The 22,317-nt window shown below is 54.2% G+C and overlaps 10 protein-coding genes across 10 annotated transcripts; 5 read left to right on the top strand and 5 right to left on the bottom strand.

Moving 5' to 3' along the window:
* Positions 1 to 175: 175 nt before the first annotated feature.
* P152DRAFT_372764 (uncharacterized protein) lies at positions 176 to 1,858 on the bottom strand (the record flags this gene model as incomplete). The annotated part of the gene is made up of 1 exon (XM_033675546.1): positions 176 to 1,858. A coding segment is annotated over one exon (1,683 nt), but the record flags the coding sequence as incomplete, so codon positions are not given.
* A 1,525-nt stretch (positions 1,859 to 3,383) lies between these two features.
* On the top strand, positions 3,384 to 4,247 carry P152DRAFT_456428 (uncharacterized protein). The gene has a single exon (XM_033679008.1). It carries the CDS (start codon positions 3,778 to 3,780, stop codon positions 4,051 to 4,053), a length of 276 nt encoding a protein of 91 aa, XP_033535826.1. The 5' UTR covers positions 3,384 to 3,777; the 3' UTR covers positions 4,054 to 4,247.
* A 636-nt stretch (positions 4,248 to 4,883) lies between these two features.
* On the top strand, positions 4,884 to 6,093 carry P152DRAFT_456426 (thioredoxin-domain-containing protein). The gene is made up of 2 exons (XM_033679007.1): positions 4,884 to 5,284; positions 5,338 to 6,093. The coding sequence occupies exons 1-2, from the start codon at positions 5,106 to 5,108 to the stop codon at positions 5,648 to 5,650; spliced, it is 492 nt and encodes a 163-aa protein (XP_033535825.1). The 5' UTR covers positions 4,884 to 5,105; the 3' UTR covers positions 5,651 to 6,093.
* Positions 5,537 to 8,558, bottom strand: P152DRAFT_480414 (Sec1-like protein). Its single transcript, XM_033681767.1, has 8 exons — positions 8,325 to 8,558; positions 8,238 to 8,275; positions 8,095 to 8,182; positions 7,901 to 8,047; positions 7,649 to 7,851; positions 6,965 to 7,600; positions 6,609 to 6,918; positions 5,537 to 6,556 (listed from the first exon to the last, which is right to left on the bottom strand). Exons 1-8 carry the CDS (start codon positions 8,356 to 8,358, stop codon positions 5,961 to 5,963), a joined length of 2,052 nt encoding a protein of 683 aa, XP_033535824.1. The 5' UTR covers positions 8,359 to 8,558; the 3' UTR covers positions 5,537 to 5,960.
* A 99-nt stretch (positions 8,559 to 8,657) lies between these two features.
* P152DRAFT_456423 (P-loop containing nucleoside triphosphate hydrolase protein) lies at positions 8,658 to 11,487 on the top strand. The gene is made up of 3 exons (XM_033679006.1): positions 8,658 to 9,028; positions 9,081 to 10,219; positions 10,266 to 11,487. The coding sequence occupies exons 1-3, from the start codon at positions 8,777 to 8,779 to the stop codon at positions 11,401 to 11,403; spliced, it is 2,529 nt and encodes an 842-aa protein (XP_033535823.1). The 5' UTR covers positions 8,658 to 8,776; the 3' UTR covers positions 11,404 to 11,487.
* A 39-nt stretch (positions 11,488 to 11,526) lies between these two features.
* On the bottom strand, positions 11,527 to 14,083 carry P152DRAFT_512606 (MFS general substrate transporter). Its single transcript, XM_033682757.1, has 4 exons — positions 13,945 to 14,083; positions 13,424 to 13,821; positions 13,304 to 13,370; positions 11,527 to 13,257 (listed from the first exon to the last, which is right to left on the bottom strand). Exons 1-4 carry the CDS (start codon positions 14,043 to 14,045, stop codon positions 11,874 to 11,876), a joined length of 1,950 nt encoding a protein of 649 aa, XP_033535822.1. The 5' UTR covers positions 14,046 to 14,083; the 3' UTR covers positions 11,527 to 11,873.
* A 1,085-nt stretch (positions 14,084 to 15,168) lies between these two features.
* On the top strand, positions 15,169 to 15,746 carry P152DRAFT_393336 (uncharacterized protein; the record flags this gene model as incomplete). The annotated part of the gene is made up of 3 exons (XM_033676192.1): positions 15,169 to 15,283; positions 15,440 to 15,671; positions 15,728 to 15,746. 3 exons carry the CDS (start codon positions 15,169 to 15,171, stop codon positions 15,744 to 15,746), a joined length of 366 nt encoding a protein of 121 aa, XP_033535821.1.
* Positions 15,747 to 15,994: 248 nt separating this feature from the next.
* Positions 15,995 to 17,029, bottom strand: P152DRAFT_465125 (ARM repeat-containing protein; the record flags this gene model as incomplete). Its single annotated transcript, XM_033680607.1, has 2 exons — positions 15,995 to 16,493; positions 16,548 to 17,029. The coding sequence occupies 2 exons, from the start codon at positions 17,027 to 17,029 to the stop codon at positions 15,995 to 15,997; spliced, it is 981 nt and encodes a 326-aa protein (XP_033535820.1).
* A 1,210-nt stretch (positions 17,030 to 18,239) lies between these two features.
* P152DRAFT_471972 (S-adenosyl-L-methionine-dependent methyltransferase) lies at positions 18,240 to 18,659 on the bottom strand (the record flags this gene model as incomplete). Its single annotated transcript, XM_033681119.1, has 1 exon — positions 18,240 to 18,659. The coding sequence occupies one exon, from the start codon at positions 18,657 to 18,659 to the stop codon at positions 18,240 to 18,242; it is 420 nt and encodes a 139-aa protein (XP_033535819.1).
* A 1,062-nt stretch (positions 18,660 to 19,721) lies between these two features.
* Positions 19,722 to 22,299, top strand: P152DRAFT_263422 (uncharacterized protein). Its single transcript, XM_033674809.1, has 3 exons — positions 19,722 to 20,035; positions 20,088 to 21,839; positions 22,100 to 22,299. Exons 1-3 carry the CDS (start codon positions 19,864 to 19,866, stop codon positions 22,126 to 22,128), a joined length of 1,953 nt encoding a protein of 650 aa, XP_033535818.1. The 5' UTR covers positions 19,722 to 19,863; the 3' UTR covers positions 22,129 to 22,299.
* The last annotated feature ends 18 nt before the right edge of the window (positions 22,300 to 22,317 follow it).

The following is a 22,317-nucleotide window of genomic DNA, read 5'->3' as shown; positions in this document are numbered from 1 at the left end:
GAGAAGGTCGGGTGGGGTGGAATGCAGAAACTGATATCTAAATCAATGATATTGCTCGTCTAATGGCAACGGGCACCTGTCCTGTGCCCGAGCTCTAGATCAGCGAGAAACACCAGAACCCAGACGCCGGGGACTATCCAACAACCCATCAACGTATCGCTCCGCTACGGTCCGCCTGGTCACCAACGTACGCCAACTCCTCGCGCCCATCGTCGCAGAGTCGCGCGTACTCCAGCAACAACCGAAACGTATAGAGCACCATATCCTCCTTCCTCAACACCTTCGCCGCCCACTCCTTCCCCTCGGTCGCGATCTTCCTCGCCGCGCGATCGTGCGGCGGCTTCTCGCCATACCCGATGAAATACTCCATGATGGAGTAGATATCGATGAAGGTGTTGTCCATCGGGACAAAGTGCTTCCACGCGACCAGCCGCCCGTCGTGCCATTCATTATAGAGCGTCGCCTTGATGGGCAGTGACCCTGAACGCAGGAACTCGAGGTAGCGCGCGCTGTACGAGTTCCCGTCGAGGTCGGGGAGGTATTTAGCGGTGAGCATCTCCGCGAACGGGAGCGGGGTGGCGAGGGCGAAGTACGGGTCGGTGTAAGAGCAGCCGAAACCGGGTTCCTGCGGGAAGCATTCGAGGCCGGTGAAGGCGACGTCGGAGAAGGCGGGGAGCCATTGGCCAAGGCGGCCTTCGCGGAGAGGTTGGATGCGGAGGTGGGCGGTGGGAGAGAGCTGGCGGAAGGTTTGGGCGGGGGTGCTGGAGCCGGTCTCGACGAGGTGGGCGGCGGTGGCATTGACCATGGAGACGAAACCGTGGCGGTGGAAGTGCGGCCAGGTGTCGTGGCGGTTGCGGCCGCCGGAAGCGACGCCCCGCCAGATCATCTTGGTGGATTTTTTGGCCCAGGGAGGCTCGGTGCCACTGCTGGAGTAGACGTGGCCGGGAGAGACGTCATGGTAGTACATGGCGGCGGGGAGGAGGATATCGTTGTTCATGGAGAGCTTGGAGCCGCCGAAGATGGGGACGAGGTCGGTGGTGGTGGAGATGGAGAGAGGTTCGATAAAGGTGCCGTGGCGCGATCGGAGATGAGGTTGCGAGCAGGGGTCCTTGGCTCGGGTCCAGTTCGAGACGTAGTCGTTGAACAAGTGCGTGAGGAATTGCGTGGGAGGAGGATAGGCCCCGGAATAATTGGGAAAGGGATCGTTGCGCGCCAGGGACGCGGGGTGGCAACCGGGCTTTGCAAGATCCCAGTACTTCCCAGCGGTCACAAACTGCGCACTTGACGACAGAACCCCTCGGGACATCTCATCGGGCCACGTCAGATCATACTCAGTGCGGTACGAGGCCAACGACTCGAAGAGCTGTTCGGGCGATTTGCGACCGGCTATCTCCTTTTCCACAGCACCCGCGATCGTCTCCCACGGCACGATGACCCGCGATTCATCCAGCACGTTCATCGCCATCTCCAAGTCCGGCAGATGCTCCGCCACCTCTTGCACCATCTCCGCCCACGGACCCAGCCACGGGCGGTCCACCCCGTCCGAGCGAATCGTAACCGTGCCGTTCCGCACCACCAACGCATCCCCGAAGCCCGCGGCAAACCCTCGGATCTTCGCCGGCTTCACGCCCCAGAACGGCCGCAGGTCGTCGTACACGCGGTCGAAAAACCGCTCGTGGATGAGCGCGTTGTGCTTTTTGGCAAAGGCAAGCCACGCGTCGAAGCCCGGGGGCGGATGCCGTCCCCGTTGCGCACGGTAGACGTCTGCCGGCGACCTATGGCCGTTCATTGCATCTCCGGTGAGGACATCGAATTCGTCGTCCGCGTGCCGCATCAGACGGTCGACGGGATGGTCGCCGCGGTCCAGGGGGGTGGCCGGGGCATGGTCGTTGAACAGGACGACGAGGAAGAAGAGGATGGTGAGGAAGAGGGGAACGGGCAGCCAGCGCCAGAAGAGCTTTGAGGCTTGGATGCGCATGATCGGACGTGTAGACCTTGCTCTTTTGATTTACTTCTCGCCTTGGAGTCCGCGTCCCAGCGTCAAGGCCAGCCTTGCAACTTTGACCCCATTCAATATGATCGATGTGAATATCCTGTCCAATAGTTAGTGGTTCAGTTCCCACTGTCCCATTTGCACACTTGAAATCCATTCTGATATGCTAAAGGAGGAGACATGAAATGCGATAAGTCCTAAGCACACGACTCCCAATGCTCAGCGTGCAACTGTATCTTAAGATTTCTTGCGCCATGCTTCACCAATGTAGGTGATCTTAGAGGTGGCATTGCTATCGACTTCCATCGAATAACGGGCCTAAAGTTGATCGAATGATACTGTAGAGGCTCGCTCTCACTAGCAAGGACGGATTGAATGCAGGGACCACGGTATATGTATGCAGATGGGCAGAGTGGATTCAGGAGACTTACGAAGCACAGTACGTATCCTATCTATTCAGCACGATCCTTCTTCAGTCGCAACGCGATTAAAATGTCCCAATATTGCATTCAATGATGGATAAATAAGAAATGAAGATAGATCCCAATATATTTGCGGATGAGGGTGAGGTGTTTCGAATGTGTTATGTACAGTGCATAGAAAACTTGTGAAATTAACTTGCAGCACGGGGATCTTAGGTACGTACATTTTCTTGGTATGCAACCCGGAGCTTCAGCCTCCGCCACATGTTGCCGATGGGCGAGGAGGGTACTGGTACATCATAGGCTGCGAATCTCTGCAACATTATTACCATAGTAGTCAATTGCGACGTATGGACTTGAATCCTAGATACAAGCTACAATGGGGTGGACAAATGCCTAGACGGATGAACTAGAAGATGGAAGATGGAAGATGGAAGATGGAAGATGGAAGATGGAAGATGGACTCCTCCTTGTTCTCTGTCTTTGTACGGGTATTACATGACTGGAGGTGCTTCTAGCGGAAGGTGCAGAGCCGATATGTAATTGCAAATAATGCCCATCATAGCGATGTCGCAATGGCATTATTAAGACACCGTTTCACGCTTGCAGCCAACACGAGCTCGTATATCCAAGCTTCATGCGCTCCATCACAGCGCAAACGTCCAGTAAAGGGCGCGTTATCGTGAAATGCATACTGTCAACACGACAACTAGCGTCCCCTAAGAGCAATTCCTGACAAAGCGGCGTCACTCTGAGATTTCACTGGTCCATCTGCAATATGACACCGTCCCTGTCACCCATCCCACCAATCAATTGTCTTTATGTCAACCTGCTTACATGAACAACCACGCCTTTCGCACTCAATCAATGACACCCCCCCTGTCCCCACCACCGCCCAGCATCGTGAATTCGACGCTGACCAATACGTTTCTCACCACCGTTTTCAGCATTTTCAGCATTTCCAGCCGTTTCGCAGTGCCTGATGCGCCATGGATGCGCAGGGTACAGCTTAATAATTGATGCCGTGACAAGATTTTGGAGTCACAATCCAACAACGCATGGACGTGGTGTCATATGTGCAGCTCTGAAGGGTGTGAATATTACATGATGGATGGACATCTAGAAAAGTATAAAGAGGGCTGAAGAAGTCGGCAAAAGGTAGGATAATATTTCAGAGCATCAGTTCATCAGTTCATCAGAGCATCAAAGCATCAAAGCATCAAAGTATCGCATCAGTCAATCAACCTTCAAAGCATATCAAGTCCTATATCAAGCCTTCATCAACCACCACAACACAACCACCTCCACCAACCATCACCACCTCACCACCAGCTAAAACAAAACCAACCAACCAAACTCGCAATGGAATCTGTCACCCTCCAACATCTCTCCCGCCCCGACGCCATGGACCACAAAACCGCTACCTTCCCCTCCACCTCTACCCCCACCCTCGCCAGTTCCACCAAGTCCACCTCCTCCCTCAAATCCGCGCTGAAGAACGTCGCCCGCAAAGCCCGCGAGCATCATCACAGCGTCAATGAGGCGTATATGACCTACTACGGTGCCAGGACGTATAGCTCGGACGAGAGTCGGCAGGGGAGCAGGGTAGAGGAGGGGACGTTTACGCCGCAGGCTTAGAGATGAGAGACGGGAATGATACCATCGAGCATTAGGTCTGCAAGGGAAGGGGTTTGGAGTTTGCTTTTGGGACAGTTTACGACAGATTTTTTGGGACGGCAGGTTCGTTTGGATATATAGGGGATGAGATATGAGGATCGGGCTTCAGTGCGAATAGATTAAGGGAAATGTTTCATGTACATATACATCCCTATTACCATCTACAAACATACCTTTTCGCTTCGACATATATCCCAATCACGTGATATATAGGAATCTTGTGCTATGATTGGCCTATTTAAGAAAATAATAGATTAAAATAGTAAGCCGTTCGCCATGGAATGTATATGTGGCCGGGGCCGTACAGGCGGTAGAGAGTGCCCGAAATAGGCGGTATAGCGTGCCTAAAATGTGTGGTGGGGGTGCCCACGTAGTAAGGACTTGTCAACACCAGTCACGTGCTAAACCATTTATTTCGATATTGACCAATCAGAGCACAAGATTCCTACATCACATGATTGAGATGTATGTCGAAGCGGAAAGGTACGTATGCGAAGGGTAATACTCAACCAAAGTAGGAATGTACATGAAGCATTTCCCATAGATTAATACCTGCCTTAATAATACGAATTTTCTTGTCAAACATTGCGCGCTGGCTTGGTTACAGGAATTGTCATCGGTTGGGTGGTCACGTCATCGAGTCTGGATCGTCGCTGTGTTGTAAGCAGCTCTTGGTATCTCTCTCTATCTGTATACAATTTCTTCTCTCTGGCTTAATAGTTCAGTAATAACCGAATATTCCAAATCACCGTGAACGAAGATTCTCGTAACAACTAGCTATCTCACATCTTATTCACTGTAAGTAATGCTCCCATTTCATGGTTGACATCATCCGTACATCCCATCTCCGAGGGTTTGCCGATGCCGCCATCCCCTCTAGAATCTTCACTAGGAGTAATCAGCTCTATTCTTCACCAACACAGCTCTCTCTCCCCCAACGAACAACCCCGCCACCAGCTCCTTGTATATAAAACCATCAATCCTCATCTCCTTCCATCTACTTCCTCGCTTTCATGTACTCCGCCATCTCCACCATCGCCATCCGACGAACGCTAATCGCTGCCTCCCGAACAGCCTCTGCAACCAGCAAACGTCCATCCTTCCTCACGATCCAACACCTCTCTAAACCTCTATCCCATCCCCGATTTTTCACCATGTCTGAAACCAAGCAAGGAGTCCACAACCTCGCCAAGTAAGCATCACCCCCATTCTCACCCCCCAAAACTCACCTCTAACCTCACCTAGGAAATCCGACTGGGACGAAGCCCTCGCCGAAACTAACCGCCTCATCGTCCTCGACTGCTTCGCCACCTGGTGCGGCCCCTGCAAAGTGATCGCCCCCACCGTCGTGAAGTTCTCCGACGCCTACCCCGAGGCTCGCTTTTACAAGCTCGACGTCGACGAGGTCCCCGACGTCGCCCTCGAGCTGGGCATCCGCGCCATGCCGACGTTTCTGCTGTTCAAGAACGGGGAGAATATTGGCAGTGTGTTGGGCGCGAATCCGAAGGCGTTGGAGGCGGCGATTCAGAAGGGGTATGGGGAGGGGGCAACGGCGTGAGAGAATGTGGGAGGATGTTGTGATGGAGCTGTGGGCGGAGGGATGGTGACATCACTGTAGAGTGAATGCAGATTTCCTAAGAAATGATACCGATTTTCTGAGACGGTGGATGAAGTACGGTTGAGAACATCCTCAGATATCGTTACAATGAAAACAAATTTCGTGAAATATGCACTTCTACCCGACATACATTCGGCTATCCGGTGTCACGTCCCGCATCATAAATAAGTGCCGCATCACATTTCCATTACGAGACACGCGATCCAATGCCATCCTAGACACCGTCGCCAGCGATCCCCCCTCCCTCCACTTATTTCTTCGACAAGAAATGGAGCTTCTTCTTCTTCCGATCCGGATCCTTCGTCAACTTCCCCCCATTCCGCTCATTCCGCTCATTCCCCCCTCCATTCTGCGAAGTAGCCGACGACGACGGCGCCTGGCTCTCCTCCGTCACCGACCGACTGGCCCCCGGCCTAATCGGCAACCCCTGTCCTGGCCCTCCCGCCATCCCCACCGGCCTCCCCGACCTCCCACTTCCCCCCGACGGCGTCGACCCCACCGCCGGCCTTTCCTCAAACAAATGCGCCGGCGCCTTCGGCCGCGGCATCAACGCCGGGATCCGCAACTGCGCCCGATCCCTTGACAGATCCCCCAACTGCCTCAGAAACAGCGCGGGGGTGAGCATGTGGCTAGTCGCAAGATACACGTCGCGCCCGGTCGCACGCGACACCTCGTAGCACGCACGCGCCTCGCTGAACGTCGCCCCCCCCGCGATAAACACCACGACGCGCTGACGCGGCTCGACGGAGTTGAGGCGGCTGCGTGCCCAGGTGGGCTTTGCGCGCTCGGTGGTGCGGAGGGAGGCGCTGGAGGCGTTCTCCTGGGTGAGGGCGTGGAACTCGTTGGCTTCGTGGGGCTTGGCGAAAGGAAAGGTGAGGGGGTCAAGGGAGCCGGTGACGTGGGCGTCGAGGAGAGCGCGAAGGGCGGGTTGGCGGGCGGGGGGGGCGTTTGGTGCCGAGGGGCCGGTCGCTACGGGCGCCGAGGAGGGAGAGGTTGAGGAGGATGGATTCATCGGAAGGAGGGAGGGCGGCGTGCGCGAAGAGGCGGTTGCGGTCGGCGGGTATGAGACCGTCTTGGTAGATGGAGAAGAGGGCGAGGAGGCGGAGGCGATCTGCGGGGGTGACGTCCGCTTCGTCGACGATGCGGACGAGTTGGTCGGCAAGGCCTTTGGGTTTGCGATAGTCTTCGTCGAGTCCGGTTGCGAGTGTCTACGACGATCAGTGTGGAGCTTAGAAATGTTCGAAGGATGCGTACCTGTTCTAGGAGCGCGATCTCCGGCAGCTTGTGCTTCTGGAAGATTTCCATGCAGCCCTCGGCCATATTAATGTGAAGCGTATACGCATCTTTCATTTCCTGGAACTGCGGAAGCCCCGCAAGCATATCCTTGATCGCATTCAGGCTGCTCGCGTTGCCGCTATTCGCAAAATGCGGGTTCTCCTTTAAGAACTTCTTGAAATCGCTCATCAGCTTCTCCAGCGTGTCCCGCATGTGCCGATGCCGGTTCTCCACCCAGAGCTGATCCTTCTCCCCGATCTCCATCTCTTTCTCTTCCGCATCCGGTCGCCCTTCGTTGATCAGTGTGCGGAACGTGACTTTATCGCCGTCGCGGATCGGCAGCAGGTCGTGCGCCATGGCTTGGTAGGTGAATTCGTGGAGGAACGGCGAGAACAGATCCATCGACCGGTCGAGGATATACAGTGCGCCTTTGGGACGAGTGGTGGCCGGTGGAAAGCTGTCCTGGTGGTATTTACGATACATATCGATCTCATCTTGGACCGCTTGGGCGATGAAGTCGCTGAGAACATGCGCCTCGTGCGAAGGGAGGGGATCCTTCGGTTTGTAGTAGCGGATCGTAGGGTATTCTCCTAGGGCAATACAGATCCCGACAATCTTAAGCACTGTCAGCATATAATAACGAGAAGAATGTCATGATCATACCTTTTGAGCCAGGTCCGAGATGTGTTTCTGGACCAAATTGCTGCACCTCGGATGATATAGGATCGGAAAGCTCCATGGATCTCGGAATGTGACGAGATGTGACTCTCGAGGATAGAAATCCAGATGCGTGATCCCAAGTTTGGCAATCTGATCTCGTCCTGAGCTCGAGCGATCGATACGCTGTCTCTGCTCTGGCGGCAATACTGCTATTCGTGAGCAATTGACGATGTCGGTACGAGCATCCACACTGACTTGATGTCCATACTAGGAATGTTCTCCGGTACCTCCTCTTCTCCAGGTCCGCCATAAGACAGTCCACAATGTGCTGCTCGGGGGTAAGGATATATATAACATCGCTCTCAGGGTCGGACTGGCGTCGCGCCTCGATGTCTTCGATTTCTACGCCGGATCAGATCCGTCCATGAATACAGAGCCAACAAGCATACTCAAGACATTTTCTTTGATGATGTCGTCCTCATTGACGACGTTCTCGACCAGCTTCCGGCTGGTCTGATCGAGGATGAGGACTTTCCACTATGTGACGTTCAGCAGCTAGCATCTCGGATCGAGGGGGGATGGCGAGAACTACCTCTCCCGGTGCATTCTTTCGGATGGTGTCGAGAATAACTGGCAATCCATTAGTCGACACCTTCGACTCCGTCCGCGAATGACTCACGTTCTCTCTGTATATCGAAAATCGAAGCACTCATGGCGGCCGCGGAGAGGGTTTCATCGAGGCGTTACGAGCCAGTTCCGTGCCGTGTCCGTGAGTCCAATATGGGCGTCACACTTGATGCTTACCGATAGCTTGGGCTCACACGGTTGATTAAAGAAGTCGTAATTGATTGCAGGATTCGAAATTCGGAACCTGTTGCATGTGCATGAGGGGACAGTGGGAAGGGATGAGGAGGAGGAGCAGCTGTCTGTGCGATTCAGCCAGTGTCGGAGCCCTGACGTCGTCTATCCCTGACGAGTATCAGATCATTCCGTATCTAACTTTTTATTCCCTAGTAACTACTATGGTTCTCTCGTTTCCTCCACATTTGCATAGCAATTATCCCATCATTTAATCCTCGCGAGTCATAATTCTTCTGGTATCCCGGCCAGCGCCTGGAGGGAGCTTCCTGCATGCTAAAGGGCATGCGACGGAATCATGTCGTCGCCGGCAGATCCATAGTCTCTTCGCTCTCATCCTTCACGCCGACAATCCCCTTTCATCGTCGTCTCGTCAATGCTAGATGGAGTCTAATTCGAAAATTTACCGGCGATGCCTCCTGTCAGGCAAAACATGGCATCAATCGGCCGTCATTCGTCAAGGATCGGCTGATTGCCGCCCAGCGAGCTGTAGGAGATGATGTCCCTGGTGATGGGGTGGATGCAGTACGGATTCGTCTCTTCCTATATCGCTGCAACATACTAATCGGGCTCACAGGACTATAAGAGCATTATCAGCCTAAGTCAAGGAAACATTCCCCCGGGAGTGCTCGCTGCCATCGGTCATGCCTGGCATTATGTCGGGCGCATGATAGAAATCGAGCATAAGCCGTTACCGTCCGCGAAACTTCGACACGATTCATATCCCGCCTCACCGAATGTGTTGAACGCGTTTTGGCGGTCCCTGACGGTCGATTTTACTCCACCCAATTCCGATCGGTATAACCGGAGAGACCGGATTGTCCGCGCCGCAAAGAATGCCATGTCGAAAAAGGTGTCCCCCGACTCCCCTGAAGCGCTGGAGCAGGTGATCCGATCCGAATTCTATATATGGTATGCCGAGTCCCAATACTCCGGCATCGACTGGGAGTTGGTGACGAAGGCGGCAAACCTTCGATATCCCAACGAATGGTTTGCATGGGCGCGTCGCATGCGGAGGAAAATCGTTCTACACATCGGACCGACGAATTCGGGAAAAACCTACAACGCGTTGAAGAGGCTCGAGCAGGCGCAATCGGGAATCTACTGCGGTCCTCTGCGGCTCCTGGCCCACGAGGTGTATACCCGGCTAAATGCGCAAGGCACGAAATGTGCCCTGTTAACCGGCGACGACAGAAGATACCCGGACAACGACCAGTCCGTGTCCAAGGTGAGCTGCACGGTGGAGATGGCGCCGAAAAAGGCCGTAGACGTCGTGGTTGTCGATGAGATCCAGATGATTGGGGACGACTATCGGGGCGGTGGTTGGACAGACATCATTCTCGGTGCGGATGCCAGGGAGTTGCATTTATGTGGTGAGGAGCGTGCACTGCCCATCATCCAGAAGCTGGCGGCGTTTACCGGTGACGAACTGGAGATTCACCGATACAAGCGACTGAGCCCTTTAAAAGTTGCGCCCAAGAGCCTCGATGGAGACTTGAAGAAATTGCGTAAAGGAGACTGTATGGTCTGCTTCTCCGTCGTGCAGATCCACAGGTTGAAGCGTAAAATCCAGATTTTGACCGGGAAGAACGTCGCAATCGTATATGGCGCACTGCCCCCTGAGACTCGTGCACAACAAGCGAAACTGTTCAATGACCCGGACAATGATTACGACTATCTTGTGGCTAGCGATGCTGTTGGAATGGGGCTTAACCTGTAAGACTTTTCCAAACCTGAGCAAATGACGACTGACACCCTCCAGGAGCATCAAGCGCGTGATTTTCCATACCCTGTCCAAGAAGCATCAGGGAGGTCGACGGCAACTGTTTATCAACGAGATCAAACAGATCGCGGGCAGAGCTGGGCGATATCGCGCTGCTAACCAAGATGTGAAAACTGGGACCCCCGAACCGGAGAGTATCGCCTTGGATGCCGAAATTCCGATCGAAGTAGAAGGCTCTGCCAAAATCGATGATATCGATGCTTCGCCTGCAGCCGATGATGAACCATTGGGCGAGACTACGGATTCCAATAGAGAAGAAAAGGTCGCGCCAAAGAATTCGAAAACCATCGGTTGGGTAACCACCCTCCTAGAAAAAGACCACCCCATCCTCGTGGAGGCCATGGAAGGCGAGGCCGAACCGATCGAAACCGCCGGCCTCCAACCCCCTTCCTGGATGCTCCACGACTTTGCCGGCTTCTTCGAACCGGGGACCCCGTTCAGCTACATTTATCGCAAGCTGGTCGAACACTCCCAACTCAGCTCCGTCTTCCACTTCTGCGACATCGACGAGAAGCTCGCCATCGCCGACGCCATCGAATCCGTCGACCTGACCTTCACCGACCGCACGGTCTTCAGCCTCGCGCCTGCCGGCCGCAGCCCGTTCCTCATCAAGATCATCGTGGCGCTCGCGCGCTGCGTGTCGGAAGGACGCACGGTGACGATCGCGGACATGGAGGAGATTCCGCTGGAGGCGCTGACGCCAGGCCCGGAGAACTCGGCGCTGGGTCTGAGCGCGCTGGAGGATCTGCATAAGGCGATCGTGCTGTATCTGTGGCTGAGTTATCGATTCAACGGGGTGTTCACGGCGCGGGCAATGGCGGTGAAGGCGAAGGAGATGACGCAGGAGCAGATTGAGAAGTCGCTGGGGACATTGGCGGCGATGACGGGGCGGGAGCGGTGGGAGGAGAAGCAGAGGCATTTGCAGGAGCTGGCTAATGCTTTGCTGGATCAGACGGCGAAGGATGGGGTTTCGGACCCGAAGACTTCGAGAGATGAGGAAGGTCAGCGTGATGGGGCAGATGGTGAACCGTTGGCTTATAGGTCGTTTAAGTTCAACACGGAGCAAGATAAACGTGTAGAAGAAAAGGAAAGGAAGAGCATTGGTACTAGCACGTAGTGGAGGAATTATTGTACATATCCGTCGAATCTCAGCCATGAACACTTCTCACCAAGTAGTTCACGAACCACGATTCATCATCCACCTCGAAAGTAATTGAAGCAACGGTGAACGGGTATAAGAGTCCAGTTCAGCAAGGAACTGCGGACCGGAACGCCATGCTCCATTAACCATATCACACCAGCGCCAACTCCGCCATAATTATTGAATTTTAGCCATGAACACTGCTCACCAAGCAGTTCGTAAGCCACAATTCATCATCCTCTTGAAAGCCATCATTAAAGCAACGGCCAACGGGTACAAGAGTCCAGTTCAGTAAGAACTGTAGACCGGAACGCCATACTCGACCGACCATATCACACCAGCACCATACTCCACCATAACCATCAATCCCACAATCGCAACCACCAATCCCACACCTTCACGCGCCCTTGTACATCCATCGCATATAAAGAGCAGGTGGGTGACCCTCAAACGAGCTGGTACACGGACATGGGACGCGGGTATCCATTCGTGTCATTAGGGGCGGTATAGCTTCGGTCCCCGTCGGTGGTATTGCCACCAGTCGTATCGGTGGTCTCGCTACTGGTCGCGTAGGTGGTCTCGCTACCGGTCGCGTAGGTGGTCTGGCTCGACACGCTGGTCAGGCTCTGGCCTTCGGTCCCCTCCGGCTGCTTCTGGTTGCCGGCCGGTTGAGGAAGATTCGAGAGATCATGCGCCGACCCCGTATTGGACACATCGGATGTAGCAGGCGGTGCGGGCGCTTGGTGGGAAAACCCGATATGCATCAGAGCGAGCTGTAGGGTCGTGTGTGGCGCCGGTGCGGTGGGCGGAGGAGGAGGCGGGTTCGCGGTCGTCCATGCGGACATTTGGTTCTCGATGTATTTCTGCTTCGAGACCCAGGGGTAGCGGGTGGGCCAGAAGGCGGAGGAGACGAGCATGATCACCAGAACTACGCCGGCGAGCGCCGAGCAGATGATCATCGTGGTGCGGTAGGCGTGGAGCCAGGAGAGCTGCAGGATCTGGTGCTTGAGATCGGCGACGCCCACGAGGGCTGTGTTGACGGCGACGCCTAAGGTGCCGCCGAAAACAAGCAGCTGGCCGAGCAGGGCATGGGCAGAGCCGTAGTCCCACAGACCGCTCTCGAAGCTGGCGACCAGGGTGGCGGAGGAGATGGTGAGTCCAAGCCCGAATCCCAGGGCGAGGAGCGCGAGCAACACTTTGGATGAGATTGGGTCAGTCCTGACACTGTCTATATCGCCGAGCCACGTGAGTAGTGCCGTACCGATGAGCACGGGGACTGCAGCAAGGGTCATCACTAGAGTGGTGCGATTGAGCTTGCGTGAGCATAAGCTCGCCGTGATGCATCCAAGTGCAACTGCAGGAAGCACCGACGCCAAGGCGAGCCCTGCTCTCGCGCTCGTGAACTTGTTGACGATAGTCAGGCGGAGAGGCAGGCCAAAGACGATGGCGAAATAGATCCAACCATTGAAGAAGATGGCGATGAGAGTTGCCGCGAACGCGCCGTTTCGCATGAAACTCATCGGCACCAGGGCGGTAGATCGTCCGGACTGCACTTGGGTCTGGCATCGTTCCCAGAAGGCCAACGCAACTAAGCAGACAACCCCGATGCTCATGAGAACGGAGAAGAGAGTCACTCCGGGGGTTGAGGTGGTGTAGAGATTGATTCCTATGAGTTGAAGGGCAGTGATCGGCAGCACCGAGATGATGGCGAAGAGGAGGTGGCCAAAGAAGTCAATCCTCCGGAAGGGGACCTGTAGGTGAAGTCGCGCCCTACCATTACGGGGCAGGGAGTACATGACCATTGTCATGGATACGGTGATGATAAGGCAGCTAGATACTGTCAGTACAGAAGCCATTGAATAGTGGGAAGACCAACTTCATCCAGAAGATCCAATTCCACTTCAGCTTGGCAATGGCACCACCAATCAGGGGACCGCAAACACCTGAGTTCGGTCAGTATAGTTCATCACCTTCAATTCAAAAGAGGGCGTCATACCAGCAACCGCAATGGCGAATCCGAAACAGGCACTATTGAACTGGATCATGCTGATAGGAGTAACCTCCGTCGCGATGACAGCACCTATCCCGTAAAGTCCGCTGCCGCCGATTCCTTGGAGCGCACGAAGTACCATGAGTGGAATAACTGTGCGTACAATTCCGCATGCAAGGGACGCAAAGATATAGAGCATAGCAGACAAGAAGTACATGAAAAGCCGGCCAGAGACATCCGCCAAAGAGACCATGAACGACGCGAATGCGATAAAGGCAAGATTGTAGGCAAGGGCAGCACAGTCAGGTTGTCCGGGCCGTGCGCGGATGGCCTTCTCAATTGGCTCCATCGCAGGGCTGAGAACGGTTGTCTGCATAATGGAGATAAAGACACCCATGCAGATACTAACACGTAGTTAACTATTCGAATGCCCATTGTTACGGAACTGCGACTGAGTCGACTGATTTTTGCTTCACGCAAGTCCACTGCGAACCACAACTCGTGAACACCACTGATGCATCACTCACCCAAATTCAATTAGAATCCACTGCCACATAGGCATAGATGGCCCAGTGCCATTGGCAGGGGCTGTTGTCGCCGCTAATGCGGCACTGATGACGTTCCCCATGTGGGTTCGGTTGGATTGTGAGCGTTAGCGCGTCGATGAGATGAGCTGACTTCAGAGAACGGATAATGGGAGGGCCCAGGGGCTGGCCGTGGATCTCCCAGTGATATCAATTAATGGATCAGATTCCACACGATCTATATGATGAAGCGTGAGAAATAAGGGGTAGAGGATGAGAGAAGGTGTGAGCACAAGGTAGAAGGTTGAGAAAGGTTGTGCGAAATCAACTTCTCACGATGAGCGGGCGGCGTTCACTGTATTCCATCTGAAAGTGACGTGCTGTGCTTAGCGCATTTATGATCATATGTGAATCACATAAAGCAAGGCGTAGGCGTAACAAAGTGATATCAAACGGCTACGCTATTCCTGTTCCGATGATCTAATAAGTCGATATGGGATGAGGCGTCGCTCGGGGCAAGTGCACGTGCTGGTACAGTACGACGCAGTACCCGTACGTACCACGTACATCTCCACCGCAACCGTAGTACTTATCGACGAACTCAACACACCAACATGAAGATGAGGGGAAGCATCGTCTTCATCTTCGGACGAAATATTATGCTTTTATCCATGCTCTTTTCGCATAACCCCGATATTGAGTTTTGAAAACAGACGATGACTTGGAGCAAGACTCCCACTACAGAAACACATTGTAGACTCCAGCAAGAGAAAGACTCAGAGAGAAGGAAGGGGTCCATATGTTAAGGAGGCCTGCGGATATATGTCAAGAGTTCCTTGGAGAACCAATAGCGTATACATTATCGCCAAACAGCGTGTCTCTTCCGATATTGAGCCATGAATCCTTGAGGACAACAACATGCCTGACAAGTCGCATCTCTAATATTTTCAGATAAAGATGTGACGAGGAGAAGAAGAGAGAGGAAGAGGAAGAAACAAAGAAATAGCAGAGGAGCCGGATTAAACTGGCGACGTCGAGATAAAACGGGGATCTGCGCCACAACGGGTTTAGATCGACGAGGGACCCCCGCAAGATTTAACGTCGCCGAGATGACAATCCCTGCGGACTGTGACAGCAACAAATTATCCCAAACTTTTTCCGACTGTGTTAACAGAAACAGACGCATCACAACCAGAGCAAGGAATTGCCGTGCGCAACAGAGGCGAGATGACGTCCATCGGATCGTGCGTGTTCTGCACCGCATGTGGCAGTCTGCTGGACAAGAGCACCGAGATCGCGCGCAGTGTCCTCGACTGTGGCGTCTGCGGAACGAAGAATAAAGGTACGAGTCCTATGCTCCTTGGGAGCGCGGAAGATCTCTTCGCCCGTGTTTGTTTCGCGGTATTCTTCTGTCCCTATAATCGCGGTGCCGTCGTCGGGAGCCGATATCCTACAGACCATTCGCCTCTGTTGAACCGTGGCTGACGACCATGTCTAGATACATCAGCAAAAGTGATCATCACGAGATCGAAAGACACAGCGTTTCCCTCCGCGCTAAGAGCCAAGCGATCAGAAGTGCAGAAGATCTCCGAAGACGATCTTCAGCAAGATGCCTTGATTGATGAGACGTGCGACAAGTGTGGGAGAGAGCAGGTTCGATATCATACGGTCCAGTTGAGAAGCGCGGACGAAGGGTCTACTATTTTCTACAACTGCGATTGCGGTCATTCGTAAGTTGGATCGCAATTCTAAATTTTGAGGGCCAAGCTGATGGGTTATCACGTAGATGGAACACAAACAATTGAAAGCCCCGCTGCATTTGCGTGGGTTGTCTTCATTGTAAACGAAAGGGCCCATCCAGAATGGGCCGGAAGGCAACGCTGCGATACGGACCCGTGTATGCCTTTCATGCAGGTGGTCTATCTCTATCAAACAACGGTTTGGGCACAAAGCAGAATGTGCCGGAAGGCAACCTTGGATACGGACCCGCATATCTCTTTTCATGCATGTGGTTTACCTCTTATCTAACAAGAACGGGGTGGGCAATTGTCGTTCATGACGGTACAATCGCATACTCTGCCTCCCCGCTTCTTTCATATTCCGCCATATCTAAGGCAACCACACAGCTCTCCCTCACCACCTGCTCCTCATCGTCCAAGAAACGCCTCAACACATCCTCCACCCCTTCTTCCTCCCCTAAACTGCCGAGTGCCTCCGCAGCCTCATGTCGAACCATACTTGCCTCCTTCGTGTTGCTTAGCGCCTCCACCAGGCTCGGTATTGACGCCGGGTGCGAGAGCTGCCCGAAGACAAACGCGATCTCGTGCCGGAATAACGCTGATCCATCCGTGAAACCTTTGGCGAGCGCGTGGACGGCGGGAACGGCCGTCGGGAGGTCAGGCGGGGATGCGAGGTCGCGCAGGGCGAACATAGCGCGGTAACGTTCGAAGAGCGGACAGTTTCGGTCTAGTAGACGGGATTCTAGCTCGTTGATTTCGGGTTGTGTTGTGGCCATCGGGACTGGTGGCGCCGGGTCTATTGAGGCAAAATCGCTGGAAAAACAAATCAGATACACAAATAAAAAAAATTGGTTAGCATGAACTCACCTAGCCTTTAGCTTTTCTTTTCTCCCCTCTTCCGACGTCTCCCATTCGATCCTCCCCACCGCAATGTCGCACGTCTCCGTGACCACCACTTCTTCCCCTTCCTTATCCCGGAATTCCCTCAGCACCCCCAAACTCTCCACATCCCCAATTGCCCCCAACGCCTCCGCCGCCTCGTGTCGACACATCGCATCCTCCGTCACATCCCGCAGCACCTGGTCCAGATACGCCACCGCGGCCTGATTCCGCGTTTGGCCCAGGCAGTATGCGAGTTCATGTTTGAGTAGAGCGGAGGGCGAAGCGAACGCTGCGGCGATCGCGTCGATTGCGGGGCGTGTCTGGGGTGTGGGAGGGTGTTGCGAGGCGACGTGCTTGAGGGAGAAGAGGGCGCGGAATCGGTGGGCGAGGGGCTGGGATTCGGAGGTGAGGACGGCGCGAAGCTTGGACACGGTGTCGCCAGCGGTTTTTTCGAGGGTTTCGGCCATCTTGAAGGATTTTTTGGGAGGGTTCACAAAACAAGGCGTAGGACAGAAATTATTTTGATCCTGGTTCACCTAGAGTACGATATGCCATGGATATTGACCTTGATGGTCTCAAAAAACTTATTGCACTGTGGGCGTCTATGGTCCACTTAACTCTTTCCCCTCCATCGTGATATTCGCGTCACAGCCTTTCCCCTTTCCCTCCCCTCTCCTCCATCCATATACCTCCCTCTGAAGAGACTCTGGTCGCCGTGATGTCCTGATGTTGTAGATAGGAACTGCTGTTGTCCATTAACCTGTTTTCCATTAGCCTGTTATCCATTAAGCGCCATGTCTGTTTTGGCCTTTCATATCAGCTTTGTGAAGTTCTTCATGCACTTTCTCTCGGCTCCCATTGGGTTGTTACGCGTCTCGTGCTGACGATAGAAAGAATCGATCATGGTCTAATCTGGAAATTTACGAAATATGATCGCCGTTATCGCTATCAACCCTTGGCGCCCGGTGAGTGTCGTTTTCTTTCGTTCCCGAATGACAGACAATCGCTTCCCATAAACTTTGAACTTGTCCACGCCTCATTGAGAGTAGCGATGTTCTTTCATACTGCTGGGGAGATGGGAACAACTTAAGAGTTGTTCGGTGTAATGGCAAGGCGCTCAGGGGAATAACTCCGTTTGAGCACCAAGGCGGCCAGATAGCTCAGACTCCATTCTCCCAGCTGCCTTTGGACCATGGAGTATATTTCCAATAATATTGGAACCAGGCGGGAAATCGTGCTCAAATATCGGCTCCCCCTCATTCCTCATGTTTGCTAAGACTGCCTGTTTGAAATGTCACCGTAGAAGCGAATCAAGAGGTGCATTAGGACGAGCAAAATACTCCTGATCAAGCTGATAGCTACCAATGCCTCTGATGTTAGGCCTAAAGGCTACGACCTTGTAGTTCTCCTGCGATAGAACATTAGCTACAACCTCCATAAATAGGTATACAACGTACGTCTGGATTAATTGAAATGCAGCAAGTGTCGAATAGCTGGTGAATGACGGAATCAAGCAAGATGCCATTCTGGACCGAGTTTGATAGTGCCTCCGCGATCTATGTATCATTTCGATAGAGTGAGCTGATGCGGACAGCAACCCCTGGAGAGGCAAACTTCCATGACCGGCTGGCATGTGGTGTAATTATGTGTCAACTGCCGATTTTTTATGTGCAGGTACTAAAGCAGAAGATATCGGTACCAGAACGCCACCGTCCCTCCCGGCTTCAGAACCTTTGCTGCCCGCGGCCAGAACGCCTCCATATCGAACCAATGCGCCGCGGTGGCCGCGACGATTAGATCGACGCTACCCTCCTCCACCGGGGGGTCGAGCTTTACTCCCAGCTCCTCGGCCGTCGAGATCTCGAAGCGGATGGGTTCGGCGGTGGAGGAGGTGCCGCCGAGAGAGCGGGCAGTGGAGACCATGCCTTCGGAGGGGTCGAGGCCGATGGCATGGGTGAAGTGGGGGGCGAGGGCGCGGATGACGATGCCTGGGCCGCAGCCAGCGTCGAGGAGGGTGGTGAGGTGGCCGCCGGTGGAGGTGTGGTGGTCAAGGTGGTGTCTGCAGGGGCGGGGGTGAGGTTGGGGGAGGGAGGCCATGGTGAGTATTGGATTTTGATTGATACAGATGTGTACTGAGATGCTGCTGGCAGAAGATGACACGACTAAACGGATGGACTTGGTGAATACAGGACTGTTTATCCTACGTTTTGAGAAAACCAGTTCACTTCCGACTTCCCTTCGATTAATATCCTCATAAAGTTGCTGCCTGATGCCATCGACATGAACCAATCACTACAACGCAATTCCCATTCTAGGGTACGCAGGCAAGCGCAGTTAGCGGACTCTTTGAAGTTCAAACCCGCGCTTTGGGTTGCAGGAGTCGGATCAGTGCCGTCCTCCTTACGAACCTAGGTACCGATATCGATAAGTCAGTATCACTCAGTAGCCTATCAAAACCACCAGTCACCAAGATTCGGAACTCTGATTCCGACTTCATAGAATGCGCACAGGCATGTTGAGCACTAGTTACAAGTACCATAGTAAGCATTCGACCAAAATCGGCCTGCAGCCTCCATTCCTCTCGTCCACTCGCTCTGCATCGTTGCCAGGGGAGTGAGGGGTCGCTGTTTCGACAGATTATGTCACCCGAGCTAGGAGAGAATCTGAGAAGCGAACTTGGTGATCAAGGCCGAAGCATGGAGTACACAGCCGAGAGCTGCGTGGACGGGCAGATCCTATTAATATAGATCTCGCCACATATAAGCAAAGGTACGATGCATCAGCTTGAGAGGCAACATTACCGGATTGGAGAATGACAATTATCTGATGGAGGGAGGAGAGGGATGGGGGAGGATGCTGATAATCGATACGACGGATGCAACACCGGGCCATGCCCCCTGTCAGTGTGTGGCGTTGAAACATGGGGGATAAACGTCGGCCTATCTCTGAGTGGCTGGTATTTTTGGGTGACGCGTAGTCGTGCAATCGATTCTGTTCCTTGTTCCTTCCTGATCTGATCCCGTCGTGTCCCAATCTCCCAATCGTGATGCGTTGCTGAATCTCGTGGAACTCGCCAACCTCCTTACAACAACTCCTGGTTCTCTCCTCCTGGCTTTCCACCCATCGGATCCCGCTCCACCCAATTCATGCCATTGTTGTGTCATTGAGTGTGCGCTGCGCTTTCCTTAACAATCGTTTGTATCCGTCACTCGTTAATACCCTACAAATTCTTTCTCCTGCTCTCCCTATGACGTTGCCATCATAACATCCTTCTTAACGATAACGCGATCCATGCAAGCAGATGGGCAAGTGGAGTTACGGGGTTATTTTGGATGCCGGGTCATCGGGCACTCGACTCCATGTATACAAATGGTTGAAGCCGGATAAGGCCCGCGCGAAGGCCAACGCAAAAGACCTGCGTAGCCTTCCGAGACTCGAAACCAGAAAGGACTGGACCGTCAAGAAGAAGCCTGGTACGGTATATTTAAGCCACGATTGCAATTGTCGAGATTAATTCTCTCCTAGGGATATCCACATTCAACGATAAGCCGGAAGAGGTCGGCGGCTATCTAGAAGAATTGTTTTCGCATGCTCTCAACATCGTCGAAAAAGATGAAGTCGCCAATACCCCGATCTTCCTCCTCGCCACGGCTGGCATGCGACTCCTCCAACCATATGAACAATCGGCCATCCTAAAAGAAGTCTGCGCTTATGCACAATCCCACACCAACTTCCACCTCCCAGACTGCGACATCCACATTCAGATCATCCCAGGAGAGACCGAAGGGCTGTACGGTTGGATCGCTGCGAACTACCTACTACAGAGCTTTGATGAACCGGAACACCATGACCATGGGAAAGATCATCATACGTATGGGTTCCTGGATATGGGGGGTGCATCGGCACAGATTGCTTTCGCGCCAAACACCACCGAAGCCGAGAAGCATGCGAACGACCTGACGCTCCTCCGATTGCGAACCATGGACGGGTTGCCCCAAGAGTACCGGGTCTTCGTGACAACGTGGCTGGAGTTCGGCGTTAACAAAGCACGGGAACGATACGTCAACAAATTGCTGGATTACACCGAACACAAACTCGCAGAGGTGCCCGATCCATGCTTGCCTCAGGGACTCAACGTCACGACGCAAGGAAAACCGATTACTGAGGGGTCGGAGGAGTGGCTTGGACGCAAGCCGCACTTGCTGGGCACCGGAATCTTCTCGGAATGCTTGCACGCAACGTACCCGCTCCTCGAAAAGGATGCACCATGTCCCGACAAGCCATGTCTCGTGCACGGCGTACACACTCCAGCGCTCGACTTCGATGTGAACCATTTCGTTGGCGTCAGCGAGTACTGGCATACCACCCACCAAGTGTTCGAGATGGCGCACACCGACCGGGGTTACGATTTCAAAAGCTATCAAGCCATGGTAGACCAATTCTGCAGCCAGCCGTGGGGAGCGATCCAGAGCGGCCAGGTCGGCAAGCAATGGGGCAAAAAGGTGGACGAGGAGACGGCGAGGGAAGTGTGCTTCAAGGCCAGTTGGCTCATCAACATGCTTCACGAGGGGATCGGCGTGCCTCGCGTTGGGATCGAGCAATCCTCCCATAACACCACCCTAAAACACAGCAAATCCAAAGGCGACAAGCACGGTCTGTCCGCGAGCTCAAAGTCGACCACCGATTACGTTGACCCGTTCCAAGCCGTCGACAAGATCGACGGAGTCGAGGTCTCCTGGACCCTTGGAAAAATGATCCTCTACGCCTCCTCCCAGGTCCCCCCCGCCCCCAAAGCCATGACCGATCCCTACCTCGTCGGCTTCGGCCCCAACAAACTCAACGTCGAAACCACCCCCGACTGGCACCCCGCCGGCGGCTCCTCTCTCCCCTCCCACCCCTCTTCCTCCACCAACCACACCACCTCCCCCCTTCCCCCCAAAGACCGTCCCGACCCCCTCTCCACTGACTCCCCCCGCCGCATCCCCGGCCTCCTCCTCTTCGCCCTCATCCTCCTCCTCGCCACCTACCTCCTCCTCGGCCGCACCCGCCGCTCCTCCCTCCTCGCCAAACTCCGCCGCGCCCCGCCCCCACCAACCAAACGCCACCGCGCCGGCCCCCTCAAGCTCGTCACCCAGGTCTTCGGCTCCCACCGCGATCCCCGCTACGAGCGTGTCGCCGCCACCGACCTCGACGACCCTGCGGCCTTCGAGCTCGGCGACGTCGAGGAGGCGTACTCCGACGAGTCGCCGGTATCCGCGTCTGCGATGCGGCCGTCGAGTTCACGATTGGTGTCGGCGGCGGGGCGGAGTTCCGGATGGGCGACGCCGAGGGGGGATGGACCGTCGGGAGGGGATTTGATCGGGCAAGGGGTGGCGTTGGGATTGGGGGTAGGGAGTCCGGGGAAAGGGAGAGGGGGGGAGGGGTTGATGGCGCGGGTGGAGAGTCGGGATCGGTTGGTGAGGAGTCGGACGGGGAGTCCGGTGAGGGGGGGGAGGAGTCCGATATGGCATGTGAGGGAGAAGGAGAGTGTGGATTAGTTTTCGGCGGGGTGATGATAGAGTATTAGGCGTATGGCTGGGATGGGAATTTGGCGTTTTTGGACGTAGGCTTCATGGTTGAACCAGGAGTGTTTTATCGATTATTCTGTAGATATTATCACGTTTATCATGCGTAAAGCAGCGTTACGATCGAGAAAATAATGTCTCTGTTTTATATTAACTCTTGGTGAAGATTGTCATAGGCCAACCCCTTCGTT

The sequence above is a fragment of the Eremomyces bilateralis genome, assembly GCF_010015585.1.
Source record: "Eremomyces bilateralis CBS 781.70 unplaced genomic scaffold P152scaffold_5, whole genome shotgun sequence".
Taxonomy (NCBI): Eukaryota; Fungi; Ascomycota; class Dothideomycetes; order Eremomycetales; family Eremomycetaceae; genus Eremomyces; species Eremomyces bilateralis.
The sequence above is the reverse complement of the archived record's forward strand: the minus strand, read 5'-3'. Positions and strand labels throughout refer to the sequence as shown.

Excerpts from the sequence above, each read along its gene's own strand:
- P152DRAFT_456428 (XM_033679008.1), top strand. The coding sequence starts at position 3,778 with ATGGAATCTGTCACCCTCCAACATCTCTCCCGCCCCGACGCCATGGAC.
- P152DRAFT_456426 (XM_033679007.1), top strand. The coding sequence starts at position 5,106 with ATGTACTCCGCCATCTCCACCATCGCCATCCGACGAACGCTAATCGCT. Across the intron at positions 5,285-5,337 it reads GGAGTCCACAACCTCGCCAA|GAAATCCGACTGGGACGAAG; the intron begins GTAAGCATCACC and ends AACCTCACCTAG.
- P152DRAFT_480414 (XM_033681767.1), bottom strand. The coding sequence starts at position 8,358 with ATGAGTGCTTCGATTTTCGATATACAGAGAGAAC. Across the intron at positions 8,183-8,237 it reads GAAAGAATGCACCGGGAGAG|TGGAAAGTCCTCATCCTCGA; the intron begins GTAGTTCTCGCC and ends AACGTCACATAG. Across the intron at positions 7,852-7,900 it reads ATTCCTAGTATGGACATCAA|TATTGCCGCCAGAGCAGAGA; the intron begins GTCAGTGTGGAT and ends CACGAATAGCAG.
- P152DRAFT_456423 (XM_033679006.1), top strand. The coding sequence starts at position 8,777 with ATGCTAAAGGGCATGCGACGGAATCATGTCGTCGCCGGCAGATCCATA. Across the intron at positions 9,029-9,080 it reads CTGGTGATGGGGTGGATGCA|GACTATAAGAGCATTATCAG; the intron begins GTACGGATTCGT and ends TCGGGCTCACAG. Across the intron at positions 10,220-10,265 it reads GTTGGAATGGGGCTTAACCT|GAGCATCAAGCGCGTGATTT; the intron begins GTAAGACTTTTC and ends GACACCCTCCAG.
- P152DRAFT_512606 (XM_033682757.1), bottom strand. The coding sequence starts at position 14,045 with ATGGGGAACGTCATCAGTGCCGCATTAGCGGCGACAACAGCCCCTGCC. Across the intron at positions 13,371-13,423 it reads ATTCGCCATTGCGGTTGCTG|GTGTTTGCGGTCCCCTGATT; the intron begins GTATGACGCCCT and ends GACCGAACTCAG. Across the intron at positions 13,258-13,303 it reads AATTGGATCTTCTGGATGAA|CTGCCTTATCATCACCGTAT; the intron begins GTTGGTCTTCCC and ends GACAGTATCTAG.
- P152DRAFT_263422 (XM_033674809.1), top strand. The coding sequence starts at position 19,864 with ATGGGCAAGTGGAGTTACGGGGTTATTTTGGATGCCGGGTCATCGGGC. Across the intron at positions 20,036-20,087 it reads GACCGTCAAGAAGAAGCCTG|GGATATCCACATTCAACGAT; the intron begins GTACGGTATATT and ends ATTCTCTCCTAG. Across the intron at positions 21,840-22,099 it reads GTCTGCGATGCGGCCGTCGA|TTTTCGGCGGGGTGATGATA; the intron begins GTTCACGATTGG and ends AGTGTGGATTAG.